The 12,419-nt window shown below is 37.8% G+C and overlaps 1 protein-coding gene across 8 annotated transcripts in view; it reads right to left on the bottom strand.

Moving 5' to 3' along the window:
- RABGEF1 (RAB guanine nucleotide exchange factor 1) overlaps nucleotides 1–12,419 on the bottom strand; it is a 77,227-nt gene that overhangs the window by 29,367 nt on the left and 35,441 nt on the right. For 4 of the 8 annotated variants that reach the window (XM_032264689.1, XM_032264683.1, XM_032264686.1 and 1 more), the window contains 2 exons: nucleotides 11,689–11,855; nucleotides 2,083–2,252 (listed from right to left, as the gene is read on the bottom strand). In XM_032264689.1, the coding sequence (XP_032120580.1) occupies nucleotides 2,083–2,252; nucleotides 11,689–11,855 (337 nt within the window). Of the gene's footprint in view, nucleotides 1–2,082; nucleotides 2,253–11,688; nucleotides 11,856–12,419 lie in introns of those variants that run through there. The other 4 variants (XM_032264690.1, XM_032264688.1, XM_032264692.1 and 1 more) reach the window with 2 other exon arrangements.

The raw sequence follows: 12,419 nt of genomic DNA, 5'->3' as shown, positions 1-12,419 counted from the left end.
TATGTTCAACATAAAACGATTTTGTGTTAATGGCACAGCTACCTGTCTTATTTGCAATAGAAATATCTTGTTTTAAAGAATGTATAGAGGTACTATAAGAGTATACATGCTTTAATATTAAGTAGCTAGTAAGAATAGTAAGAAAGAAAAAAATAGCAAAATAAACAAGCTTCAGAAAAGCATTAGCAAACAATAGTATTTGCTGAACAGCACTGGGTGCGGTGACTCACACCTATAATCCCAGCTCTCTGAGAGGCCAAGTTCAGAAAAAAGATTTAATTTTCTAGACTTGACACTACGCTGAAAAGGCTGCTCACCACAGGCATATACTAGAATTGGAGAAAACAGAAATGATGTGGGAAAAATGTGGGCAAGAGTGGATCACTCTTCTGGATCTCAGAAATTTTATAAAGGACAATAAGTTGCAGCCAAAGGCCAAAAGGGCTTCTCTAGGGACATTCAGCTTAAAAAACATCTCTTTCATATCAGATATGTGCAGACTCCATGTAGACACTAAGATACATGCGCAGGATTTGGCCACCTAGCCATGAAACACATAGTGTAGAAATGGAAAATAGGTGGCTTAGTGGCTCTTAACACAGGAGGAATCTCAGGCCATATCCAGGTCTCTGATATAAACTAGTGATGCCTTAAAAATATGCATGGTGATATTTGTACCAGTTATTACCTCTTTACTTTAGTATACTGATTTAGAAGTCTACTAAATTATTACAGAACAAGAACACATCACACTTCTGAGCAAAAGAAAACATCAATTCTGAGTTGAACAATTTTCTAAAACATATTATTGTACAGCATATATGTTATATATACTAGAGTATACATATGCTAACTTAGTATAGATATCCTATGAACATTTCATGTGGGGTCAAGAAAAAAATAAATACGAAACCTCAGTTTTTAGATCTGATAAAAATCAAAGGTGTGTGTCACATGAAGTCTGAATTTTTCCATAATAAGGATATCATGGATCCTAATTAAAAAAAAAAAAAAAAATCAATGACAGCCCACTTGTTTTAACTCTAAACGTTTTACCCTAGAGAGAAAAAATACCTAAAGAAAGAGAGCTACTTATTTACACAGTCTAATCATACTTCTGAAAGATGAGAAAGCAACTTTTCTCCTTTACAAACTGAATTCAGTGTTTAAAAATTATTTCAACACAAGCCCACTACTTAATATTATATAATTCAGTGTTTAAAAATTATTAACACAGTCCACTGTGATTTCTGACCACAGCTAGAATATAACTAAAGTTAAACACCCTGCTGCTTTCTAATTTCCTTTTTCTTTTTAACACTTCCTTACTTCACAGAAGGAACTTTTAGAGCTAATTCTGAGCTTAATGGTTACAGAATGTGACAACAGAATTAATCCCTATTTACAAAATGAATTCCTTTACAGGCAGTCTTACGAATTATTGCCACTGAAATCATGGGTGAGAAATTAAGGGTAAAAGAAACAGGTGTGGAAGTCACAAGTTCTACCTGACATTGGCAAAATCTAGCTGTGTAACCTTGGACAAGTCACTTAACCTCTTTAGCTCTCAACTTCCTCATGTATAAAATAAAGGGACTGAAACTTGATAGTTACTAAAGTCCCTTTCAATGTCTAAATTCTAACTTTCCTTTCTCTAACTGAATGAGAAAAATTCAAATTCAAAATACAAAAAACAAAACAGAATACAACAACAACAACAACAGTTAAAATTATTGCCACCAGCTAATAATTGCTGCACAGGGTTAAGGATCTACTATGGCAGTTTATACTATTTACAAGGTCACAAGTTAAGAAGGCCTGTTACTAAAGCACATAATTCAAGTGGCTTCAAGGTCAGAATTTCCACACAAAGCTGATCGAAATGCCACTGAGTTGCAGTGGAAAAGTACTAGCCTGAGAGCTGGGTTTTAGTTTGGTTCAGAGGCTTTTCTTAGGTAAGTAATTTAACATCTCTCAGTCTTGATTTTCTCAGGTGTAAAATGAAAAGGTTGCACTATGTTATCTCTAAGACCTTTCCTAAAACCAAAACTTTATGTTTCTAAGTGGTTATTCTCAACCTACCCTTTTGTAATGCATTCCTTCCAAAAACAGCTTGGTCTGTTTATAGATTTCTTGGCCTGTCTTGTGGAAGGTCTTGAGAAATTCTATGAACTCCTTAGACACTCTATCCGTTTCAATGCTGGTTTGCCGGTTTATGGAAGGACTGGGAGCTTTTGCTTCCTGAATTTCTGCTGGGAAAATTAAACATAGTAAGTTTCATTACATAAAAGATCCATGCATGGAATTACTTTAAGTATGTAACTTAAGTTTTTTTTAATTATGTTTAATCAAAGTTAAACTTGAATTTAAATCATTTTATGTTTGAATGGTTGGACAACCTTCCTTCAAGTAAACTAAATCTGTTTTATAAGTAGAATCTAGTATGAGTATACAAAACTACATAACCTAAAAGATACTCCTACTGAAATGAATGTTGTTCTATTAGTATTTCTTTGCCAAAATACACCATGCTTTGATCTATATATTCAATCATGAACAATGAAATGGCACCATTATTTTGGGCAACCTTCACAAAGACTGCTTTAGTTTATAAAACTAGTCAACAAATAGAATAACAATCAACAGAAGCACTGAAATGTTAGATGACTTATAAATGTTAGACAACCTTTCCAAATCCCATTTTACTTAACAAAAAGGCAAAGGTTAACATGCTTTTGTGGAGACTCACAATTATTTACCCACCATTTAGTTGGTGAGTCATACTGATCAAAGTGAAAGAATGCACCCATAGTACTAATAGCATGATGAACACAACAAAGCATACAATGAAGATAAAAGAGAAACATGCAGTACACCATCTGATCAGCTGGGCACACAATTCTTTCCCCTCTTCAAATAAATACACTGAAAGGAAAACTGGACATTTACAGAAGAGAGATAAGAATGTTGTAATAGGCAGTTAAGTGCTTTCAAAGTATGAACTACCACTTGGTCCCTGAACACATTTGAAGCCTTCTGATTTTGAACTATACTCTTTAATGTTTATAAGGAATTTAAGTTCCCCATATCCCAATAATTTCCTAAAAAGAAAAATACTTTTTTAAAAAAGTATGTTTTATTTTATTTTATTTTTGAGACGGAGTCTTGCTCTTTCACCCAGGCTGCAGTGGCATGATCTCAGCTCACTGAAACCTCCACCTTCCAGGTTTAAGCGATTCTCCTGCCTCAGTCTCCAAGTAGCCGCGATTACAGGCAAGTGCCACCACAACCAGCAAATTTTTGTATTTTTAGTAGAGATAGGGTTTCACCATGTTGCAGACTGGTCTTGAACTCCTGACTTCAAGTGATCTGCCCACCTTGGCCTCTTAAAGTGCTGGGATTACAGGCACGAGCCACTGCACCGGTCCCAACATTTGTATTTCCCCAAAATTTTCTACTCATGAAATTTTACATGTACAAAATGAAATATGTATATTTCAGCATTACTTGTAATAGCAAAAGACTGGAAATAACTGGCCACCACTGAGGAACTAATTAAATTATCCTTTGATCCATAAAATGAAATACCATAGAGTTTTAAAATTAAGAAGCATCCTTCTTATGTACTAATATGGAAAGAGCTCATAAATGTACTGGAAGAAAAAAAGTAAATCAGCAACATACTGACATGCTGTCTCTACAAAAAGTAAAAATATTAGCCAGGCATGGTGGTGTGTGCCTATAGTGCCGGCTATTTTGGGGGGGTCTGAGGCAGGAGGATCACTTGAGCCCAGGAGTTTGACACTGCAGTAAGCAATGATCGTCCCACTGCACTCCAGCCTAGGTGACAGAGTGAGAACTTGTCTCTTAAAAAAAATAAACATATAAGCCGGGCGCGGTGGCTCAAGCCTGTAATCCCAGCACTTTGGGAGGCCGAGGCGGGTGGATCACGAGGTCAAGAGATCAAGACCATCCTGGTCAACATGGTGAAACCCCGTCTCTACTAAAAATACAAAAAATCAGCTGGGCGTGGTGGTGCATGCCTGTAATCCCAGCTACTCAGGAGACTGAGGCAGGAGAATTGCCTGAACCCAGGAGGCGGAGGTTGCGGTGAGCCGAGATCGTGCCATTGCACTCCAGCCTGGGCAACAAGAGCGAAACTCCGTCTCAAAAAAAATAATAAAATAAACATACAAATAAGGTATGTACACTGTGCTATGTTTTATGTTAAACAGGGGGTAGTGGTATAAGGATAGGTGTTTTTAATGAATCAATATAAAAGCACAGAAGAACACACAAGAAACTAATAACAAAAGTTGTCTGAAAACGGGGGGAAGGATAGCAGTGGTGCTTAGGAACTAGATGGGTGAGAGACAAAATAGAAAAGAGACTTCTGACCATATCTTTTATGTTTTGGCCATTTGGATATACTATCTATTTATTTTTTTAAAGACATAAATAAATCAGGTACAATCTAATCCAAAACCAAAAAGTCAATATCTTTTCTAAAATTTTTTTTATCTAAATGTAAAACCAAAGATTGTGCTGACTTCTGTATAATTAGGAAAAATTTCTTTATTATTTGGAATTGAATCCTTCTCTGTCTGATAATTCTAGTAATGATGGAATACTCTGATGGGATCAGGTTTACTCCACTATCTTAACAATTGAAGGGTCAGACAAATATATAAACTAAAGGTTTTCACACACTGGACAACAGGCAAACAGTAGACTAATTCTTGAAAGAAGGGAATGAAATCCAGTCTGTCCCAGAGTCCCAGCTCACTGCTGGGAGAGTTTTAAAGTCACGGCACAGGGAGAGGCCACTCAAACAGAGCCTAGCTGACTTACTGAATTCAGGAAACAGCATTTGGAGTTCAGGGAGGCCAATATTACCAGAATTTGCATGGCAAAGTATCATGCAAATGCTACAGAGGGGAGAGGGCTACACAGAAGCTCCAGGTATCTGCAGAGGGTTCCCTTTGATTGTGGCTGAGTACGGCACATGCATATGAGGAAATTACCCAAGATGAGAGAAAGAATCACCAAGTAACATGGAGAACAATGATGCAAAGGGTGAGAGGAGGAAATATAAGAATTCTGTTTAAGATTCTTACATGTAAAGTGGTATAATACTATTAATTTACATTTTTTTCTTTTTTCTTTAAAGTGGTATAATACTATTTGAAGGTAGGTAAGTTAAAGATGTATTCTGTATCCCCAGAGAGAAAGCATAAAAACAGGAAAAAAAAAAAAAAAAAAAAAAAAGATGTATTCTGTAAACCCCAGAACAACCAGTAACAAAAAAAAAAAAAGAAACAGAACAAAGAGCTATAGCTGCTAACAAGCTGATAGTGGAGACAAAAGTGTGGTCATAGAGAAGGCAAGAAAAGAAATGAAAAGAAACTAAGACACGATGGGATAAACACAAAGAGCAAGATGGAAGGGGTAAACCTTCCCTTATCAAAAATCACATTAAATATAAGTGGTATAAACACTCTGATTAAATGTCAGAGATTATCAGATTAGATTAAAAAACAAGAACCCACTTTATGCTGTCTGTAAGAAATTAAATATAAAGATACAAATATGTTAAAAACTAATGAAAAAAAAAGATACTCTGAAACAATGAAAAGAGCTTAAGTGGTTATACTAATGTTAGACAAAGTAAACTTAAGAACCATGGACCAGACAGGGCGCAGTGGCTCACGCCTGTAATCCCAGCACTTTGGGAGGCCAAGGCGGGTGGGTCACGAGGTCAAGAGATCGAGACCATCCTGGTCAACATAGTGAAACCTGGTCTCTACTAAAAATACAAAAAATTAGCTGGGTGTGGTGGCATGTGCCCGTAATCCCAGCTACTCAGGAGGCTGAGGCAGAATTGCCTGAACCCAGGAGGTTGAGGTTGCCGTGAGCCGATCCCACGCCATCGCACCCGAGTAAGAAAAAAAAAAAAAACACCCAAAAAAAAAAAAAAAAAAAAGAAAAAGAAAAAGAAAAGAAAAAAGAGCCATGGACCATATTACCAAGAACAAAGAGGTGCATCTCATAATAAAAAAGGGGTTAATTCTTCAAAAAGATACAGCAATCCTAAATATGTTTATACTAATCATATAGCTTCAAAACACATAAAACAAAATTTGATAGAACTGAAAGAAGAAATAAATTCACAATGATATTTGGAGATTACAATATTCCTCACTTAGTAATTGACAGAGAGGTGATTTTTAAAAAGTCAGTAAAGACAGAATACTTGAACAATGCTATCAACCAACTTGACCTACTTCACACTGATAAAACACTCAACCCAATAAAAACATAATACATATTCCATCTGAAAAAATAATAATATGTTAGTAACTTACATATAGATAATGCCTATTCAGCACTAAGTACTTTTACAATGCTACTTTGTATAATCCTCAAGTCTATCAGGTAGTACACATGATATTTACAAATGAGGAAGCTCAGGCTTGAATATGTTAAGTAACTTGAATAATGTTGCAGTCATTTATATAGCAAAGACTGGAATTTGAACCCAGGTCTGTGCGTTTAAATCCAAAGCCTGAGCTGTTGACTATGCTACAACTACCTCAGTAAGTCAAAGAGGATTGAAGACTCCTCAGAAGAACACAAATTCCTCTGACTTTGGAGGTCTGTAGGCCAGTCAAGGACAGGAAAACCCTACTCATTTCCTTTATTGCTTTGCTTATGACATGCTTCCCTCCCACACATAATTTTCCAAAGAGACACTTCTGCTTACAAAAAAAAAAAACCCCTTTAAAAATGTAAATGAGGATGAATTCAATTAACTAGTTATGAACATACAAGTTACTAAAATCAACACTTGGTTGTTTTTCTCTAAGATTCCTAAATATCAACCCCTACTAAGAGGCTACAAGTTTGGATTAGAGAGTAGAAAGTGAGACACAATTCAGAGTTTGGTATGCAGGGAGGAGGTGAGTTGTTTCAACAGTCAATAGGGATTCAGTGTGTAAGATCAAAGAAGTGAAGAAGGAGGAAATATGGAAAACAACAACTTCACCCACATTATAGTTTATAGTTTTGGCTAGGGCTCAAATGGCAAGTGCTTGCTCTTCAACTTAAAGTCACCTTGTAGTTTTTTTTTTTGTTTGTTTTGTTTTTTTTTGAATCAGAGTCTCACTCTGTCACTCAGATTGTAGTGTGGTGACTACAGCTCACTGCAGCCTCAACTTCCCAGGCTCAAATGATCCTCTACCTCAGCCTCCAGAGTAGCTGGCCCTACAGGCACTAGACTGGCTAATTTTTTAGTTTTTGTTTTTTAAGAGATGGAGGTCTCACTATATTGCCCAGGCTGGTTTTCAACTCCTGAGATCAAAAAACCTTCCTGCCTTGCCCTCCAAAGTGCTGGGATTACAAGCATGCGCCACTGCACCTGGATGTACCTTATGTTTTTAATACAGAAACAAAACGCTAATATTTAAGTTATAGCAAGTAGACCATGATTAGCAAGACTTCCATTCCCCAACCTCTCTCTCTCTCTTTTTTTTTTTTTTGAGATGGAGTTTCACTCTTGTTGCCCAGGCTAGAGTGCAGTGGCACTCAACTCACTGCAACCTCTGTCTCCCAGTTCAAGTGATTCTTCTGACACAGCCTCGGAGTAGCTGGGATTACAGGTGTATACCTCTACACCAGACTAATTTTGCATTTTTAGTAGAGACAGAGTTTCGCCATGTTGGCCAGGCTAGTCTCCAACTCCCAACCTCAGGTGATAACACATGCCTCATCCTCCCAAAATCCTGGGATTACATGAGTGAGCCACTGCACCCAGCCTTATTGTCCTTATTTATTTTGACACTCAAATTATCCCAGACTTGACCAGTGGAAATCCCTCCAAGCTGGCTTCTGGATCCTCTGACATATCCCCAAAATATTAAAGGGGCTCTTTTTTTCCCTGCTCCAGTCCCAGAATTAGTCATTTCTCCAAGAAACCCTGGTTCACTTTAATGAATACTATTTAGAATCTAAGGTATGGGTGGTATTGGTATTTAACGCTAAAAAAGAAAAAAGCTTCTTTGTAGGATCACTGTCTTCAGATCTGTTTGTGAAAGAGGTACACAGATTCTACCTGGGATGACAAGATTAGAGGAATTCTAAAAGAAAAGGGCATTTTGGAATGTATAATCAAGTATCTCAGGTTGGCCAGCCACTATACCTCTATAGAGCTCACTCACCCTTACTGTGGAGACTAAAACACTTTAACTGAGTCTTTACTGTCAAGATATTCCAATTACTTTCTCTGAAGGGGTATCCAACTCTAATAGAATGTGAACATATTCTTCAAATTCCTTAGAAAGTTATTTGTATTTTGTCTGCTACCAAGCTGCTACATTTGGCATAAAAGCTTTCCTTTATGCTACTAATAGAAACAAGTAAAATACCAAGAACATCAGGTACTAAAGAAGATAAAAGAAAACAGAATACAAAAGTCTGTATCTAGCCTAGACCCAATACATTAAAACTGCACTTAGGCTAACCTTATCTACACACAATGGGCAAAAAAATTATCAGTGTGAAATGCGAAATTTACGTGGCTAACTTATCTACAGACAAAAAACAACTAAAGAACAAAAAAATCTAAAGTACAGATCTATCATTCAAAAAGGCAAGGGGGTGGGGAGAAAAGAACAAAGGTAAAAACCATTTTGCATGCATATTTTTAAAATAAAAGTCACTTGGATTGTTTCTTTTTTTAATTAATAAATCATTTTAGAGATGGTATCTCACTCTGCTCTGCTGTCCAGGCTGGAGTGCAGTGGCACAACCATAGGTCACCGCAGTCACTAACTCCTGGGTTCCTGTAATCCTCCTACCTTAGTCTTCCAAGTAGCTGGGATTATATGTAGGTACAAGCCACTGCACCTGGCTCCAGAATTGTTTCTTTTTAAAGTATAGACTCTGCACTAAATTGTAAAACTTCTTTCCACAGTATAATGTACACTGTACAGAGGCTTTTAGGACACAGGTTTTTAAAATCACCAAGGATAGTCAGAGAATATAAATGACAATTACGTACTTAAGTAACAGAAACTTAATTTCGTATATATATTGAATATTATATGTATTAATAACCTGGGTTCCTGAAGTATACACATTTGATAAAGGGATATAATAGAAAAATATTGAACCAGGAGTTAGGTGACCTGAGTTATCATACACAAACTCATTGTACGACCTTGGGTAAATTAGTTAACCTTTATGGACTTTCATGTTGTCATCTGGAAAACAGGCTATTAGAGCTGATAATTTTATAATTTTTTTTACTATTTCATCTGTTATCATAAATACTTGTAATTTCACTACATATCATCATAAATTCATATGGGTTATGAAACTTTCCCAAAGCACGAAACAGACTTTAAGCTAAATAGGAATGAATGATCTTCATAATAAATGTCCTTCAGCTCCTGCAAGATTATTCTATCAGAAGAAGAACTTGCATTTTAAAATAGCTAACACTTACTGGAAATGTACCGTGTTTGTCTGGCACTGTGCTAAGCTCTTTACACAGGTCAACTCATTTAATCCTCATCACATGTCTCTGATAGGCATTACTGTCCCTCCGTGTGGACAGGACTCAAGAGAGGTTATTCTGCCCAGGGTCACACAGCTGGTAAATAACAAAACTAGGACTCAAACCAGGAGTGACTCTAAAGTCACCTTATTAACCACCCAGCTATTCCACCTCCTAATAAATAAATCATGAGCCCAATACATTCTTATTTAATCTCTGGCAAGTACTAATTTTCTTCTGCTTTTTAGTAGAGACAAATTGCTACAACTGGCAGCCAACCAAGAAACAACTTCAAATTTGTCATATGAAAGGTAATCAATTGATTGCCTTTAAGTAATCTTTTTTTTCTTTTACAATTTTTTACTTTTTTTTTTTTTTTAAATAAAGACGGGGTTTCACCATGTTGGTCAGGCTGGTCTTGAACTCCCGACCTCAGGTGATCTGCCCCCCTTGGCCTCCAAAGTGCTTGGATTACAGGCGTGAGCCACCACGCCCAGCCAGAGTAATTAATTTTTGTTCTTTTCTTTTCTTTTCTTTTTTTTTTTTTTTTTTTTAGAGGGGCAGTGGTTTTCTCTCTCCAGGCTGGGGGGGAAAGGAATTTGGTTCATGCAACCTCCACCTCCTGGGTTCAAGTCATTCTCCTGCCTCAGCCTCCTGAGTAGCTGAAACTACAGGCACGTGCCACTGTGCACAAATAATTTTTGTATTTTTTGTAGAGACAAAGTTTCACCATGTTGCCCAGGCTGGTCTCAGGTGATCCATCCGTCTTGGCCTCTGAGATTACAGGCGTGAGCCACCACATCAGGCCGCTATCCATTTCTTAAAAGAGAAGTGTGTTTTTGGTTATAAGCAATATTTCCCTTTAATAAAACAAAAGAAAGTCACAAAACCTAGAAGGCCAGCAAGGATCTTAAGGAGTAACACTCTTGTGATTCATTTCCCTGCCTTCAGGGGAGAAGACCTCATCACAATTACCCCAGGGTAGGAACTGGGGAGCAAGAGAGAGGCTCCCAAAGAACAAGTCTTCTGACAGCATCAATACTGGTTCCTGGTTCCCTGACCATTTCACATCGACTACATAACTCTGAGTACCAACATAAATTTTCAGAGACTGAGGCCTTACAACAGAGACTCTTTTGCTTCATGCTGGGCCACTTCAACTGGCTTGTCTGCTCACACTAGTAAAAAAACTGTAACTTAGGCCGGGCGCGGTGGCTCAAGCCTGTAATCCCAGCACTTTGGGAGGCCGAGGCAGGTGGATCACGAGGTCAAGAGATCGAGACCATCCTGGTCAACATGGTGAAACCCCGTCTCTACTAAAAATACAAAAAATTAGCTGGGCATGGTGGCGCGTGCCTGTAATCCCAGCTACTCAGGAGGCTGAGGCAGGAGAATTGCCTGAACCCAGGAGGCGGAGGTTGCGGTGAGCCGAGATCGTGCCATTGCACTCCAGCCTGGGTAACGAGAGCGAAACTCCGTCTCAAAAAAAAAAAAAAAAAAAAAACTGTAACTTAAGTGACAAACTTCTTGCTGGTTATATGGCATTTTAAGAAGCAAGGTGAATATGATCATCTACATACAACTCCATGCACTAAAAAATAGCTACTATGGGTTATTTTTGTTCCCCCAAGAGCCCAACATGGGCCTTTTCCTGTATGTTCTCAATACACTTCCTCAAGATACAAGTTGTCTCTCAAATAAGCTCTCGGACAAAAAAAAATCTTTCACATGGCTTTCAAGCCTAGAAATCACCACTTCTGACAAGCTATGTACAGTGAGGGTATTATACAACAGAACAAACCAGGATCCAAAAAAAAAAAGGCACACAAAAACAAAACAGCCAAAGGGACAGTCATTTGGATGGGGATGAATTTCATAAACAAAACTACCTATTTCAATTCTCTTTATTCCTCCTATGGAGTAAACAAATTTCTCTAAAACACAATGTCTTTCAATCAAAGAGAGAATTGGTTTCATATATTGTCTGACCCTCAAACCCAATTTCTGTCTCAAATCTGACCTGATGTTTCCAGAAAACTGACAGAAATTACAAAGCTGAGTCTATGAGCATAGTGGATCCACTCTGTGTCTCACTCAGGAAAACAAGAAAAAAACGAGTATCACAACATTACCCTTCTTTGATCCGACCCTGGAAGACGCACTGAAGAATTTCTTCACTGTGGTAACCTTGCGGGTCTTCTCATTGGTTTTCTTTTCTTCAAACTTGGAGAACGTGAGGGACTGGGCTCCTTGGCTGCTCTGACTGCTGGCAAAGGCCTCCTCCTCCTCCCGTTGGAGTCTGCAATTCAAGACAGGATTAGAATGATCTAGATATTCTCCAAGGTTTCTCTGTATCTGAAGGTTATTACTCCATTAATTCAGGAGGATCTAAAGATTTCAAAACTAGAGACCAAATATACCAAATCAGTCTGAAGTCTCAGATAGCTTCTGGATGGGATGGACTGCCCTTCACGCACTACAGATTTCAAACGAGACCTTCTCATGGTCATTCAACAACTGCTGTAGGGTTACATGGAAGAAATCAGGTCTAGTCCTTTTCGCTAACAAGCTCAAGATTTGAAAAGAGGAAAAGGTAAGTAAACAACTGCTACATAATAGGACAGCTGCTACAGCAGAGAGTAAAAATTGAGTGCTATAGTGCTATGAGAACACAGGGAAGAACTCAATCTGCTGGAAGAGTCTGACAAGGCTTTACAACAGTGATGTTTGGGCAGGGTCTTAAAGGATGAATAGGATCCTTTTTTTTTTTTTCTGGAGACAGAGTGTCACTCCATCACTGAGGCTACAGTACAATGGCATGATCTCAGCTCACTGCAACTTCTGCCTCCCAAGTTCAAGCAAT

This window comes from Sapajus apella, unplaced genomic scaffold (assembly GCF_009761245.1).
Source record: "Sapajus apella isolate SASKATOON/1434 unplaced genomic scaffold, GSC_monkey_1.0 scaffold146, whole genome shotgun sequence".
Classification (NCBI taxonomy): domain Eukaryota; kingdom Metazoa; phylum Chordata; class Mammalia; order Primates; family Cebidae; genus Sapajus; species Sapajus apella.
Note: the sequence above shows the minus strand (reverse complement) of the source record. Positions and strands in the feature narration are given on the sequence as shown.